The 17433-nt window shown below is 39.5% G+C and overlaps 1 protein-coding gene across 2 annotated transcripts; it reads right to left on the bottom strand.

Annotated features, from left to right (window-relative positions):
* Positions 1-3031: 3031 nt before the first annotated feature.
* Positions 3032-17279, bottom strand: prrc1 (proline-rich coiled-coil 1). Of its 2 annotated transcripts, none has more exons than XM_051908840.1 (9): positions 16977-17279; positions 14107-14204; positions 12940-13329; positions 11767-11909; positions 11585-11687; positions 10211-10374; positions 9943-10046; positions 8072-8174; positions 3032-4328 (listed from the first exon to the last, which is right to left on the bottom strand). In XM_051908840.1, the coding sequence occupies exons 1-9, from the start codon at positions 17135-17137 to the stop codon at positions 4119-4121; spliced, it is 1476 nt and encodes a 491-aa protein (XP_051764800.1). In that variant the 5' UTR covers positions 17138-17279; the 3' UTR covers positions 3032-4118. The 2 variants fall into 2 exon arrangements, with proteins under 2 accessions (XP_051764800.1, XP_051764801.1); XM_051908841.1 differs by having other exon boundaries at positions 14107-14209; positions 16977-17278.
* Between the last annotated feature and the right edge of the window lie 154 nt (positions 17280-17433).

Here is a 17433-nt window from a genome sequence, read left to right as displayed (position 1 = left end):
TCAGAAGAAATCCGCATGAGGGCTGCTGGATCGCTGTTTGGCGAAGTCTTCTGTAATGATGGGTCGACAGAATGTGGATCCATTTGCAGCTATTTTATTAAATGGACTTACAGAGCAGACAGGGCAAAGGCAGAGGCATAATATTGTTATAATAATGATTTTACAATGTCTAAACATAAATCTAAATGAAAAACGTGAAAAAAATGTATACAGATGTGGAAATGGTAAATGATCCATTGAGTAATGCTCTACAGCCATCTGGTGGCTGCAGTTGAAATTTCAATTTTCAATTTTATTTGTTTGATTTCCATTAGATGGCAACAATCGTCTATTAAACCATGGCACATTGTCCACGTTATCTCCATGAAATAAAGTTAGTAATGTTGATCTTTCTTAAAGTTAATTTTACTTAAAAAGTTTTTTTTTTTTTAATTAATTCTAATTTATTTATTTATATAAACTTTAAAACTAAAATAAATTCCCCCAAAACTGCTCAAATGTAAAAGCATTAATAAAGTGAATGATATTACATTGATATTACATTTGAAAATGAAAATACTTGAGAAAAGTAGCCTATGATGGAGTAAAACAACTTCAGAACTGCCCACCTGTAACGCCCACACCAGGCTCTCCCTCCACACACACACACACACACACACAGGTTTGTTTTGCTATCTTAGTGAGGACATTCCAAAGGCGTAATGGTTTTTATACTGTACAAACTGTACATTCTATCCCCCTACACTACCCCTACCGGCCTACCCATAAACCTACCCATCACAGAAAACATTCTGCATTTTAACATTTTTAATAAAACATTGTTTAGTATGTTTTTAAAGCTATTTTAAATGTGAGGACTCATGAAATGTCCTCATATTTCACGTTTACGTCGTAATACCAGTGTAATACCCATGACATTATACAAATTTGTGTCCTCATAAATCACAAAAACAAGCACACGCACACACACACACACTCACACAGCACTCTCACTCCCCTGTCTACTGATCACCTGCGCCTGTCACCAATCACTGCCACAGTCAAGGACTTAACCTTACTCTACCTACCAGTCTTCGTCTGGCGTCAACAAGGATTCATATGTTTGTTTGTTAATCTTACCTCCGGTTTACCTGTTGTCTCCTTCGTGATCTCCTTTGTTGTCTCCATTGTTGTCTGCTTTATCAAGGCCCTGCACAGTCATTATAATATTCAGTTCATGAAAGTTCATATTGTGTTTTTCATGTCCAGATTGTGGTATGTGATCGTTGTCCTTACCTGTTGTGACACTGTTAATAAGTACCTGCTTTTGGGCACATCTCTCACTCAGTCTGGTATTTCCTGACACCACCATTGTTAAATATTGAAATTATAGCATTAAATGGTTTATTACAAATCAACATCCTTGATGTGTAATAAATCCAGCTTATTACATATCATATTACAGTATATTTGAATCAATTCATTGCTTCTTTTTCCATCATACTCTTGACATTGACTCTCTTCACACAGCTATAGGATTTGTATCATCAATCACAATAGATTCTCACTTCCAGCCTGCTGTCCACTACAGACACAAACACAGAACGCAAACATGCTTTTAACAGATATAATATACATATTGCAGAACTATCCAATGATACAATGTGAGAGCATGAGCAGGGTAATAATATATTTAATAGAACATGACACTGACTGTAACATAATTACTATCATATTTTACTCATCTATTTATCCATTTATTTATTCCTTCATCATCTATTTATATTATGTATAATATGTATTATTTGTTTTCTTTCTTTCAACCAGATAGCACTACTCTGCCTATTTTAACTTACACATCATGCATTATTTGAAAAAACAGAATAAAACGTGTTTATTTCTAATATTTGTACTATTTTATATAGAAATAAATGTGTATAATTTGTTTAGAAGATATGAGACTCTTGTTTCCATTAATCCGTCGCCATGGCAACACCGTAGGAGATATCCAACATCCGTTCACAATTAGTTCACAAAAAGAATATTATAGTTTGACGCGTTGCCATGACAACAGTGTTCAAGATATCAAGAATCCTTTCACAGGTGTACATCTGTGGTGTCTTGACAGTGACACACTTTCTGCTGCCAGTTAGTGACACTATGACTCCTACAATGAACACACAGCTGAAGTTTCATCAAAATCAATCAATGTATGAAGAAGTTATAACACTTCCTGTTTCCCCTTTTCACCATAAATTTGTTTCCTCATGAAACTGTTTGAGAAAATAAAGATTTGCTTGCAATTTAGCATCCTCAATGTCTTGACTTCATGCTGACTGAGCTTGGTTATGAACGGATGAATCCCCTAGGAGGAGTATATAAAATTCCAGAGCATGCATTTTTCAAACAACGCATAATAGTCAACTTCCGGTTGGGCTGGTGTATGACTTAAGCCCGGAACACACCAAGCCGAAGGTCGGCTGTCAGGCATTTTTTTTTCATCGGCCAGTTTTTGTTCATCGGCCGACCAAGTTTTCTCAGTGTGTTCCGCACTGTCGGCGGAAGTTGGTTCTCGTCAGCTTTTTTTCAGCCAATTCAACATGTCGGGCCATCTGATCACTCTGATCGGCTGTTCAGCTACTGCCACCTGCTGGTACAGGAAGGCATTTCTTCTTACACAGGTGCAGAATGGACGTGTTACTTGGCCATCGTGTGTCGAGCGTCGGTTTGGTGTGACAGGGCAACTCCGGACCCAGACGCTGCTGACGCGAGCCAACCCCGCAGTCTGATTTCGTTGCCACTAGTTCGTCGCCGGCGGCTTGGTGTGTTCTGGCCTTTAGAATGCAAAAGTTGTTCGGCCTGATGAGATCTTCAACTGTATAAAGTTTGGTTACTGTAGGTGAAAAGGGTTGTGCTAAAGAACCCCTCAAATACAACCATATAAAAGGGTGTGCCACAGAGCCCCCCCACAACTGCCCCTTAGGACTTAGGGTCCTATTGATATTTCCTATAGGCACTGAACATACACCAAAAACACAACAGAACAACATGAGGCATTACAAAAAGATTTTACTCATCTGCTGGTCAAAGGCACGTTTGTAAAATGGCATGAAACAAAATCATCCACAGTTGTTCTGGAGAAATATTACAAACATATAAAGACATTTTAAAGGCAGTTCTAGATTTTCCATCAACTCTCTCAGTCCATGACAGCTTTGGCTTCGACAGAAAACACACAGTATGTTTTCATGTGCTACACATCACCTGTCACTCAGAGGTCATTCTCAGGTCAGTGTGTTTGTTTCCTGTGTCGCTCTGAGCAAACGATCCTGCTGCATGTCATCGGTAACTGCAGTATTTCAGAGCACACTGATTTAAGATTGTTTTATGTAACAACATCTATAGTAACTGGTTTATTTATATATGCAGCAGAGCCAGTGATCGGATTGATCTAACCACAGTGATCTAACCACAGTAAACACTGACATGGACCAAACTGTGAAAGAAACGAACATGCAGACAAACACAATATCATAACAATGTTTGAAGATGATGATTAGGATGAAAAGAAAACACTATACAGTAAGATCCAAAACCGTAACATCAAAATTATATATTCACAATGTGGATATAAATTTCAATGGTTCAATTTAAAAACCTCCAAGTTCAAATATTTGATTGTAAATGTAAACACAAGCGTTATGAATCTGGTCAAAAGAAAATCATATTTTCCTTGGTGAGATTTAATCATTTTAAGAGATGTTGTGCAGTGACGGTCCCTCTGTAGAACAACAAATGCATTAATAACACATGACGTGTTTTCATTTCCTTCTATTTCCATCATACAGACTGCCGTCATTTATTCATATCAATCAAAATCAAATATAATCAAGGGCAAGATAGTCAATTCAATCAATAATTTAAAAGTGAGATATTAGTTATTCTGCCCTGTAACTGGTTTATTTCAGACCTGATGCAGAAATGCAGCTGATCTAAAGGTTCTATTTCTTTTGGTATTTTGAGTCAGCTCAGCCTTGTGACGGGACATGAACAAAAAACACAGGACACCTACAGATGAATGTGGATTCCTGTGCTATTCCGGGAATCTGTGGTCCGTATGACGTGACGGCATATGATGTTCACACTGTCCTGGAGGGCAAACGGATTTTGTACATGCCAGCCAGAGCCTTGGCAGCAGAGTATATCATCTGTCGACGGGACGTCCCAGTGAAGGCCAGGTGCCAGTCTGTGCGGCAGACGTTGGGCACATTTCTCTCCAGAACTTCCCCGACCGTCACTAACAGACCGGACCAGCGCAGGTTATAGTCTGGAGGAGTCAGTGACTGCGCCTGCAGGAGAACAGCACACACACACACACACACACACACACACACACACACACACACACACACACACACAGTGTGCGAGTGGCATAGGTTAGTTGTCACAACACGTGAGAAAAGTTGACATGGAGCAGCTAAATCTCCAACCTCCAGGGAATCACCTGTTTTAAACAAACGCCAAACAGTCTGCTGGTAAAATGAGAACGCGACAGAGCTTGTAATAAAACCAGAATCAACATAATCTTGGCTTTAGGAGATTGCGAGAACTGAGGGATTTGAAATTATGTAAAAGCAATGTGGAGATGATGGCATTTTTATTACTCAACAGGCGAGTAAGGTATTTTATTGAGCAGATGAATTGCCATATGAAGATCTAAAACAGAATTCATTGTAAAGCATTATCTATTGTGAAGGCTCTTTTCATTATGGTTGTTGTAGCTCTGTGCTGAAATTTATTTTCAAGGGAGTACCGTGTCTCTTAATGGATATAGCTACAGTAACGTCTTCAGCTTGTCAGCTTGAGATCCTTTCCATCTAAACTGGTTATATATCTCTTAAGCCTAGTAGAGAATGTTTTATGAGCAGTAGGATAACCAAATTCATCCACAGCTGAAGCACAACCAAAACAATGCTATTCTGCAAAATGCATGCAGTTTTTTTTTTTTACCACTATAGGGCCAAAAGTTACATGGTGTACCTTTAATGCAATATGTTAGCAATCGCATCATTTACTACACAGCACAAGCTGATTGGCATCTGCTGATTTTGCAGCCAATGAGATTGCTTGCTCAACATTTAAAGGGTTAGTTCACTCAAAAATTAAATTTCTGTCATTAATTACTCACCCTCATGTTGTTCCACACCTGCAAGACCTTTTTTCATCTTCAGAACACACATATCAAAAGATATTTTTGATGAAGTAAGAGGGGTTCTTTTATCCCCCATAGAAAGCAACATAATTACCACATTCAAAGTCCAGAAAAATAGTAAAAACATCGTTAAAATAGTCAAAGTGACTACAGTGGCTTAACCTTAATGTTATGAAGCTACGAGAATACTTTTTTTGCTCAAAAACAAAGCAAAAATAACGACTATATTCAACAATTTCTTCTCTGCCCTGTCATTCTCCTACACTGTTTACGCTGAATAGACGGTGCAGGCTTCTGGGTTCTGTGTCAGAACGCCGACTCAGTATTGGCCAACGCTGTACACATGAGCAGCACAATGCATGCGTTCTGATGTTGACTATTTTAACGATGTATTTACTACCTTTCTGGACATTGAATGTGGTACTTATGTTGCTTTCTATGGGGGATAAAAAAAACTCTTGATTTCATCACAAATATCTTCATTTGTGTTTCGAAGATGAAAGAAGGTCTTACAGGTGTGGAACGACATGAGGGTGAGTAATAAATGACAAATTAAATTTTTGGGTGAACTAACCCTTTGAACAGTCTGGTTCAGTGTTAGCTGTAAACTGGTCCTATAATGTTCTGAAACCCTCCACCTCCCCCAGCTCCACCTGTCTAGATCTGCTATTTATGTAGGATTTATGTAGCAGCATACAGGTGCTGGTCATATAATTAGAATATCATCAAAAAGTTGATTTATTTCACTAATTCCATTCAAAAAGTGAAACTTGTATATTATATTCATTCATTACACACGGACTGATATATTTCAAATGTTTATTTCTTTTCATTTTGATGATTACAACTGACAGCTAAGGAAAATCCCAAATTCAGTATCTCAGAAAATTAGAATATTGTGAAAAGGTTCAATATTGAAGACACCTGGTGCCACACTCTAATCAGCTAATTAACTCAAAACACCTGCAAAGGCCTTTAAATGGTCTCTCAGTCTAGTTCTGTAGGCTACACAATCATGGGGAAGACTGCTGACTTGACAGTTGTCCAAAAGACGACCATTGACACCTTGCACAAGGAGGGCAAGACACAAAAGGTCATTGCAAAAGAGGCTGGCTGTTCACAGAGCTCTGTGTCCAAGCACATTAATAGAGAGGCGAAGGGAAGGAAAAGATGTGGTAGAAAAAAGTGTACAAGCAATAGGGATAACCGCACCCTGGAGAGGATTGTGAAACAAAACCCATTCAAAAATGTGGGGGAGATTCACAAAGAGTGGACTGTAGCTGGAGTCAGTGCTTCAAGAACCACTACGCACAGACGTATGCAAGACATGGGTTCAGCTGTCGCATTCCTTGTGTCAAGCCTTCTGACGCTGTCCTTGTGACAGCGTCAGAAGCATCTCGCCTGGGCTAAAGACAAAAAGGACTGGACTGCTGCTGAGTGGTCCAAAGTTATGTTCTCTGATGAAAGTAAATTTTGCATTTCCTTTGGAAATCAGGGTCCCAGAGTCTGGAGGAAGAGAGGAGAGGCACACAATCCACGTTGCTTGAGGTCCAGTGTAAAGTTTCCACAGTCAGTGATGGTTTGGGGTGCCATGTCATCTGCTGGTGTTGGTCCACTGTGTTTTCTGAGGTCCAAGGTCAACGCAGCCATATACCAGGAAGTTTTAGAGCACTTCATGCTTCCTGCTGCTGAACAACTTTATGGAGATGCAGATTTCATTTTCCAACAGGACTTGGCACCTGCATACAGTGCCTAAGCTACCAGTACCTGGTTTAAGGACCATGGTATCCCTGTTCTTAATTGGCCAGCAAACTCGCCTGACCTTAACCCCATAGAAAATCTATGGGGTATTGTGAAGAGGAAGATGCGATATGCCAGACCCAACAATGCAGAAGAGCTGAAGGCCACTATCAGAGCAACCTAGGCTCTTATAACACCTGAGCAGTGCCACAGACTGATCGACTCCATGCCACGCCGCATTGCTGCAGTAATTCAGGCAAAAGGAGCCCCAACTAAGTATTGAGTGCTGTACATGCTCATACTTTTCATGTTCATACTTTTCAGTTGGCCAAGATTTCTAAAAATCCTTTCTTTGTATTGGTCTTAATATTCTAATTTTCTGAGATACTGAATTTGGGATTTTCCTTAGTTGTCAGTTATAATCATCAAAATTAAAAGAAATAAACATTTGAAATATATCAATCAGTGTGTAATGAATGAATATAATATACAAGTTTCACTTTTTGAATGGAATTAGTGAAATAAATCAACTTTTTGATGATATTCTAATTATATGACCAGCCCCTCTATGTTAGATGCTCATAGCAGCGTGTCTGTGTATCTATTGGCAGCAGCAGTGTGAGTAGCAGATCTAGTCTGTCAAGACCAAATACATTAACATGTATATAATTTATCAGTTAGAGCAGGAATCAAGGTTTTGTCATGACAAAATTCCTGCAATGCACCGTAGAAGTGTAATTAGACGACATTTTATGTTTATGAGGGGCTCTTTGGTTTTTTAACTGGTGCTTTTTATGTAAAGCATTTCCTTTTATAAATTATGATACAGCTTGGTTTGTTGGTTGGTTCGCATTGCATTGCTTTCTCATTACAAATGAACTGCTCCAGAGTTCGTTTTCAATCAGGCTAAGACCACCTCATTCAGATGAGGACCAATTGTTTTGACGCGGATCCAAGCATGATTGCCCTGTTCATATATGTCTACACAAACCGAACTAAGGGAGAAAAGATGCCAAGCTCTGAAAAAAAACGCTCCAAATGAGTCAGGTGTGAAAACACCCTCAGACACCAGTGACGTGCATCACTTAACCCAGCTACAAAGGAAGTGAGGGTGTGGCAGCAGAAATGACATTGTTTTACCTGTTGTACGTACTCCAGGGCCACAGGTGTAGCCTGAGTGAATGTCTCAATGTGAATCCCATTTCCTGGATCATCCAAGATCAGACAGCCAATGTCAAACCACCTAATGGAGAGTGACATGATACATGTGATAGATGAAAAGGAAGCAAAACTGTCATGCGAGCGTCTTCAGAGCTAAACATGAAGCTTTTCCAGGTACATTTGGAAATCATTTGGAAAACTGGTCCAATCAACACGCTTCATTAGCAAAATGAAGCATCACAATATGAGGGAGTTACTGACAAGGCGCTCACTGACTGAATTCACAAGGAATTTTGTTATCATTAACAAAGTGCAGATACGATGCAAGTAAGGGTGTGTTCACACTTGTAGGACAGTTCTCTAGACTATTTGGTCTGGACCCGGGGTGTCAAACTCAACTCCTGGAGGGCCACAGCCCTGCAGAGTTTAGCTTCAACCATAATTAAGTGCACTTGATCCAGCTAATGAAGTACTAGAGTTTGACACCCCTGGTCTGGAACGAAAAATAGAAAATTATACATTTAGTCCTGGTTCGCTTAGCGTTCACACTCATTTTTAAAACCGAAAACCAAAGATACAAAACAAATAACAGCTTTTATGATGTATATTTTGCAAAGTAACATACAGAACATCTAAAACAATGCTGTGTGCTGGGCTAAATGCGCTTGTTGTATGTACGTACATATGATGGTATTTTTACCAGCTAAGAAATCAGCTTATGTGTAAAGGGGTCAAAACAGCGGCAGGAATTCCTCCATTACCCACAAACGAAGATCTGCTGCAAAGAGATGGTGGTTCTGATGCTTGTACTGAACTGTAATGGGAAACATCATGACTATGATGAGAAAACCAAGTATGCTTGAGTATTTTTTTTTTAGGGTCATATCTTGTGACATCACTAGGGGTGTGAGGATACACTTAGCACACAAGACGAGATGATATACTGGGTTCATGAGACGAGACAATATTTTACCATTATTTTTAAGAAACCTTCAATGACGAAATATATGACTGGAAAAATAGTCTTTATTCGATTAAGAGTCACAAAATATAAAACAATGCAGGTACATTTTTTGAAATGTTTTAACTACTAATCATCTTGTAATGAATGTCAATTCAATTTTACTTTGAGTATGAATTATCATATGCAGTCAAAGACAGAACAATATAATGAAAGCCCTATAAAGGGTTTTGCCACAAACTCAACTCCGTCATGCTGATATCGCGAAACAGCTTTTCACTTCAACGAGAAATATTGTCACGTTTTAATATCGTGCGATCTTGTGGCACGAAATCACATCACATCCTGTTTTTGGTTCATGTTATGTTCATATCGAAGTCGAACAATCGAACTGCACCAGAGTACGTTTGGAAGCGAACCGAGACCCCCTGAAAAGAGTTCATTTGAATGGAACCAAACCTGCTAAGTGTGAACACACCCTAAGAGATTCATTTCCAGTGTAGACACTGATTATAATGGGGGGTTTTGCCAGAGTGCATATTGCATAACTTGCGGTAGACTAAAGATGGGGAATGTTCTTTGCTTGCTTTCTGTATATAATTTATTCGCAGTTTGAATAATTGTTTTTCATGCTGCTAAAGCAACCAATGTGAAGTCTTGATTTTCCAACACATAAAAAGAAATATACTAACTCATAAATGGTTCTAAGCTTGTTTTTTCAGTGTAGCCAGAATATGAAGTGCAATTTTGTTGATGTTGATAAAATGTTATTGGTAACAGCCTATACTATTATGGTTGAAGAATTTGGTTAAATGTAAGTACTTTATATAATAATAGACAACACAGAGGCTTTTCATGATTTTGTCTTTACAGGATGAACTGTTCTTACTTGTCTGGAAAGAGTTCAGCTATGAAGTTCTCCACAGAGACTACGGGCTGCTTCTCGTGAATGACAGCCGCACGACGCAGACTGTCAATGCGCTCCTGAGCTCCCTAGACACATACACAACCTTCAGGTGAATTTATATGCTTTGAAGTCATAAGTCACCTGATTTTTTTTTCCTGTAAAATCAAAGATCTGTGAAATCATCTATTTTCATGATTTTAACTCGACACATTAAGAGGCTGGCGGAAACATGCAGCAGAGGCGTGTTCACCTTGACCCCCGCGGCGTATCCCACTGGCTGCGGGGCGATGTTGGACTGACCCGCCTCTCCCGTCACCATGGCCAAACCAAACACCTCCTGAAATGCGTCACGCACCGCTGCCACCTTCACTTCCTTATCTGATGTCACGACAATGTCCACGTCTCCTCCAGACTCTGAAACACACACACAAACCATTCAACAATGACAATCAGTCTGAGCAGTTCTGAGTACGCCAAGTAATGGTTCCAATAAGACTTCCATTAGAATGCAGTTCGGTACACATTTTTCAGCATGGTTAGCTAAACGTACTCGGCACAGAAAAGCGTGGTAATGGAACAGTTTAAGTGATATGACTGACATCAACAATTACATATGAAATATGAAACCTACAGATTCATTTTGTTTGAATATGACATCATGTGATGAGGTGTGATGATTTTGGGTACAGAGGATAAAATAAAAACACTGATCTGAACTGAAATAGTCAATTATTCTGAAACAAAAAAAACTACTTACACATTAAAGACATGTAGAACTCAAACACCCTTGTTTTTAGCGACACCGGTGGTCGTTAAGAGAACTGCAGCAGCAACTTATTGCTAGTGCTCACACTCGTGCACACGTAACGTACGAGACTGAACATGATTCAAGGCTCCGATATACTCATGGCGAAGTTCTTTTTCTTTCTTCGCTTAGAAGTAAAAATAAGTTAGAAATACCTTTGCAGCGATATACTGTTAACGAACACCCTGACGCCGTCCACGCTGCTGAGAGCGACGTTTAGATAAATATGTAAATATGTGCTGCGCGCTTTCCTTTCAATAACAAAAGAAACACAACAAAAAAGACAGCGGTGAGAAAACAGCAGTAAAGAAAGCATCTGATCAAATCTACGTGGATATGTTTGCACCAGCTCTGTGATTCACCGACATCATGTCGACAAGATGAGGTCATTAAAATTACAGTGTTATGATCTATACAGTCTATAGTCTCAAATTTACTTTATAATCAAACTATGAGAGACTATAGTTTGAATTAATCCCTTTTCTTTGCATGACATTACAGTACATAATGGTCTTTCAGCATTATCCTGAACATTATATAAGCATTAATTTTTATGCGTCATAGAACGGAAAAGACGCTCTCATGAGCACGCGAAAAATGTCACATCCTTTTGATTTTCCTGGTGAAAACGTCCCGAGTCCTTCACATAAAACTCAGTCATATTGGTTTTCATAGACAACCTAGGAAGTTCACTCATTGGCAATACAAAAAGCAATTAATACATGAAAATTCTTACATATAGTCCCTTTAATGAACTGAAATGAAGAAAAACTAACAAAATACAATGTATTGTTCTGTACTGCTGGACACAGTACTCACTGATGTAAGGTGCCATCCCAGGGTCTAACGTGGTTATCATGGATTCCACAGAGTGTTTGGTTTTATCCAGGACAGTCTTTACCATCGGGTTTCCAGCTACACCCTGAGATTATGACACAACTGCATCAGGATGTACAGAGATAAAACAGCACGTCATTATGGCCTCACTGTGTGTCTAGTACCTTGATGAAGCCCCATAATCCACCAGGTGAGTTGCCATCCGGAGTCACTCTGGGATCTTCAGCGTCCTCAGGAAAAGTGATGGGCGAGCTGACGTCTAACCCTCCAGACATCGGCTGCTGCATCATGGGATTGGTAACAATCCCTACAGAAACACAATGACATCAGCACTATATGATCTGATATTTATTATGATATTTATTCCCTGTCATGACTGAACTAAAGTGACTAGAGCAGTGTCCGAAATCACCCATGATCCCCTTATTTAGTGCACTATTTTGTAGTGGTGGTAGAAACCACAGTGGCAATTATCTAGTGCACTCATTGAATCCTAAATGCATCGTAATAAGAAGTACACAAAACATGTACTCAACAACTCGAGAATACCAATAATGCACTGTTAAGGTGTGTCAAATGAAATATCGTGCTACTTCAGTGTCTAAATTCGCTCGCTCACTCTGCACATTTTTTTTTTATTCTTTTCTCATGACTATATGACTGACAGCCACTAGAATAGTAAAAAGTGAACAAGGAGATGGGGATTTTCCTTTTATCACTCAAATGCAGCCTGACCGGTTGTCAATGGAATTGTTTTTTCCAGCTTTGTGTTGTCAATCATTGGGTCTCATTCACTAATAATTGTGTGGATTATACATATGCACAGCAACTTATCAAGAAAAAAAAATCCACCTAATACAAACATAATGTGTACGCACATGAATTTGTTCATAATTTTATTCTATTGTTAATAAATTTCAAGTATTCTAAATGACTGACTACATACATGAGATTAGCCAATTGCATAAAACTCCTAAAATCTTAATATAAGTGCTTTCCACACAACCTTTCCGTTACATCCAATCATTATTCTTATCAAACATGTAACTTTCTCTAAAAACAGGCTCTCCCATGATAGCAAGGGCAGCAAGATCCTCGAGCAATGCCAAGCGTGCTGTCCTCAAAACACATTTATAAGGACACCCTTATATGTATGTGATTTTTGATACTTGTGGTTCCACAAAAGTTACTGATACTGATTTTTTTTTTTATTTCACATACAAATTCATGCGTAGGCACTGTTACTGAATGAGACACACTGAACGCGCGATCACATGAGACTCTAATAGCAGGTGTAAATGGGGTTAGGCAGGCAGGTTCAGATTGTTGAGTGATACCTGGCATGGGTGAGGCACTGGAGAAACTGGGCATCAGCGGCGTCTGAGGGGTGCGGCCAGCGTGGCCACGGGTGATGTCATATCCTGCACTCACAGAGAAGCCAGTGGTGGGCGGGCCCATGGGGGGAGCAGAGAGGACGGGGCCCAGAGGGGCAGCAGTGCTGAGTGGAGGGCCAGCAGACGGGGAGGTGAATGGAGCACTAGGGCCACCGTATGGACCACTCAGACCAAGAGGAGACGATATTGAGCCAAGAGAGAGAGGTGGAACAGATGACTGGATAGGCGGCAGCATGGAGGTCAAAGCCACTGGAGGAACAGGGCTGGAAAAACCTCCTGGGGCAAAAGCAGAGATGCTGGAGGGGCTTGGGATGGTCAGAGGGCCGGAAACACCTGAACACAAGAAGAGCGACGGTCAAATGCATGCATGAACCATTGATAGATGACGAAAAGCAGTATCAGTGCTTGGGAATATCAGACACGGATGCTGATTGGAGTCAACTGACATTATATTGCACAACAATACAACTTAGTCAGGGTAGACAGCATATTTAAATTTTTTGCGAATGAAGTCCAAGATGCATGTTCAGTCATTTTTTGGTTGTACTGTCTTCTGTCAAGTTAGTTTTCCATCACCAAGAATTGTTTTGGAAAGACGTATTTTCAATAGGTATGTTTACATGCACTAATTTTTGTCAATCAGAATAAATCCAATCGGATTTCAGATTCTGACATTTCTATTTATATGAACCCTAAACATTGCAATCCGCTTCACACATTTATTTACATGCATTACATGTATTCTGAACAAAACAAACAAAACAATGGAGGAGACTGAGGTGTTTACATGAAGGCTTTTCAGCCTGAGCCATCAATCAGATTACTAATGTATTATTTGATTGCATGTAAACGTAGCTAATGTTGCATCAGTTCAACGATCCACAGCAAAGTTATGACCCAGACTGTACCTGGACTTGTTTTCATTCACAAAAAAAATTAACCCTGATAAAGGCCCAGCACACACTACGGCACCAAACTACAGTTCTGGGACGTATGTTAGGTATAAATATATCCTGTTGTTTTAGGGAAAGTCTCCACAGATGAATCACTGCATTCGAAGACAACGAGAACACAGTGATATCATCTGTCTGCAAGTCTCAGTGACCTTACCGCTGGTGAGTGGTGGGGGGCTGGCGACTGCTGTAGAGGGGGGCGGGGGCGTGGCAGGCGGTGTGCTCTCTATGCCACTCTCTTCCATCATCTTCACTCTGTCCTGTACAGACCAAATGATATGCTGTAAACTCTTTGCTATTTAGTCTTGTGGTGTTGATGACAAGCAGAAAATTATCACAATAAACATATGGCATAGGATACATGCTGACAGCGGCTAAAACCATCATTTGATTAACAGGAACAATCTGGACTGATTGCACTGCAAAAAATTATTTTCTTACTTAATATTTTTGTCTGGTTTACCAGTAAAAATATCTAAACATTCTTAAATTAAGATACATTTACTTAAAAAGCCTTGTTTTTCAAAAAGAGGTGCGTTAATGTATTAAACAAGAAAAAAAAAAATCTGCCAGTTGGGCAAGAAAAAATAAAAGGGAAAACAAGATTATTTTTCTGACCCCAGTGGCAGACATTTTTTCTTGTTTTAAGCAAAAACTCATTAAGAAAACAAGACTTTATACCAGTGCAGGTCATATAATTAGAATATCATCAAAAAGTTGATTTATTTCACTAATTCCATTCAAAAAGTGAAACTTGTATACTATATTCATTCATTACACACAGACTGATATATTTCAAATGTTTATTTCTTTTAATTTTGATGATTATAACTGACAACTAAGGAAAATCCCAAATTCAGTATCTCAGAAAATTAGAATATTGTGAAAAGGTTCAATATTGAAGACACCTGGTGCCACACTCTAATCAGCTAATTAACTCAAACCACCTGCAAAGGGCTTTAAATGGTCTCTCAGTCTAGTTCTGTAGGCTACACAGTCATGGGGAAGACTGTTGACTTGACAGTTGTCCAAAAGACGACCATTGATACCTTGCACAAGGAGGACAAGACACAAAAGGTCATTGCAAAAGAGGCTGGCTGTTCACAGAGCTCTGTGTCCAAGCACATTAATAGAGAGGCGAAGGGAAGGAAAAGATGTGGTAGAAAAAAAGTGTACAAGCAATAGGCATAACCGCACCCTGGAGAAGATTGTGAAACACAACCCATTCGAAAATGTGGGGGAGATTCACAAAGAGTGGACTGCAGCTGGAGTCAGTGCTTCAAGAACCACTATGCACAGACGTATGCAAGACATGGGTTTCAGCTGTCGCATTCCTTGTGTCAAGCCACTCTTGAACAACAGACAGCGTCAGAAGCGTCTCGCCTGGGCTAAAGACAAAAAGGACTGGACTGCTGCTGAGTGGTCCAAAGTTATGTTCTCTGATGAAAGTAAATTTTGCATTTCCTTTGGAAATCAGGGTCCCAGAGTCTGGAGGAAGAGAGGAGAGGCACACAATCCATGTTGCTTGAGGTCCAGTGTAAAGTTTCCACAGTCAGTGATGGTTTGGGGTGCCATGTCATCTGCTGGTGTTGGTCCACCGTGTTTTCTGAGGTCCAAGGTCAACGCAGCCGTATACCAGGAAGTTTTAGAGCACTTCATGCTTCCTGCTGCTGACCAACTTTATGGAGATGCAGATTTCATTTTTTAACAGGACTTGGCACCTGCACACAGTGCCAAAGCTACCAGTACCTGGTTTAAGGACCATGGTTTCCCTGTTCTTAATTGGCCAGCAAACCCACCTGACCTTAACCCCATAGAAAATCTATGGGGTATTGTGAAGAGGAAGATGCGATATGCCAGACCCAACAATGCAGAAGAGCTGAAGGCCACTATCAGAGCAACCTGGGCTCTTATAACACCTGAGCAGTGCCACAGACTGATCGACTCCATGCCACGCCACATTGCTGCAGTAATTCAGGCAAAAGGAGCCCCAACTAAGTATTGAGTGCTATGCATGCTCATACTTTTCATGTTCATACTTTTCAGTTGGCCAAGATTTCTAAAAATCCTTTCTTTGTACTGGTCTTAAGTAATATTCTAATTTTCTGAGATACTGAATTTGGGATTTAGTTGTCAGTTATAATCATCAAAATTAAAAGAAATAAACATTTGAAATATATCAGTCTGTGTGTAATGAATGAATATAATATACAAGTTTCACTTTTTGAATGGAATTAGTGAAATAAATCAACTTTTTGATGATATTCTAATTATATGACCAGCACCTGTATCTTGTCATTTTGTTTTTTAAGGAAAATTTTTTTGCAGAGTGAGCAACACAGCCACATGAGCAATGGAATATCACATCACATTTGTGACAGGTCAGTCAGAAGTAGTCAAACACTGCACTGCAACTCATTCCTGCCTCTATCTGTGCACATGAGTTTTCTGCAGTCCTGTGAGGACATCCGGATCTGTACTTTCATAACAAATGCCTGGGCATGCGACCGCCATACTTATATTAATATGAACAATGATGAAATGTTAACATCCATAATATTAAAAATATTATTAATAAAAATATGAATTTTTTGGAACGTTGTAGTATGCTTAATGTTCTTTTGTGAGTGAATCTTTGTAATATCACGTTTAATATTTGTAATGGACCAAACGGTATGATGGCACTGATCCTTACGAGTTATGGGATGGGATGTGACGAAAAGCTGATTACTGATTACTGATTGATTCATATAGTACAACATCGATTATTACTGTGAACACACATATTCACTCACACACATCCGGAAAGCAAATTATACTACACAAATCACCTCACGTTTTATTTCTATTACACTCATGACGTCACTGATTTATCATTCATGATGAAGTATCAAAGATCTGATAGAGATTCGCACTGATATCTTGTCTCTGTGAATTTTGCTTTAGGCTAACAGCATTTTCAGCGCTATTTAATTTAGCTTTTACACAATATTCACTGATGAATTAATCATGAATCACAATTCTTACCTGAAACGATTAAACGGAGTGTAAATTTTGAAATGGGAGCCGATGAAGTGCGAGAAAACAACACTGTGGAACACGGCCGCGCGCTGATGACGTCGCACAGTGCCACGTCTGAAGCTGAGACGTGCGATTAAACAAAACAGTTTAGACTGGTCACTTTTCATCAAATAATTTGGAAGTTATTTAGAAGCTGTAGAAATACACAAGACAAATAATAACAAGAAAATCAAAACCAAAACGATTACTTCGGAACCGCTCGGAACTGATGTGTTATTGTTCAAGAGCTGCGAAGAGTGACTCGTTTTAGCGAATCGGCTCTCTTGAATCATTCGTTTCAAGATGTTGCCGACTTACCATGCACATAAGCAAAGGCGTTTCATTAGATTATTTCCGATTCATTAACGATTCTGTTTTCTACAGTACGCTTAATTGCTTGTGTCTCACGCATGTTGTACTGCAC

Source organism: Ctenopharyngodon idella, chromosome 10, assembly GCF_019924925.1.
Source record: "Ctenopharyngodon idella isolate HZGC_01 chromosome 10, HZGC01, whole genome shotgun sequence".
In the NCBI taxonomy this organism is placed as follows: domain Eukaryota; kingdom Metazoa; phylum Chordata; class Actinopteri; order Cypriniformes; family Xenocyprididae; genus Ctenopharyngodon; species Ctenopharyngodon idella.
The sequence above is the reverse complement of the archived record's forward strand: the minus strand, read 5'-3'. Positions and strand labels throughout refer to the sequence as shown.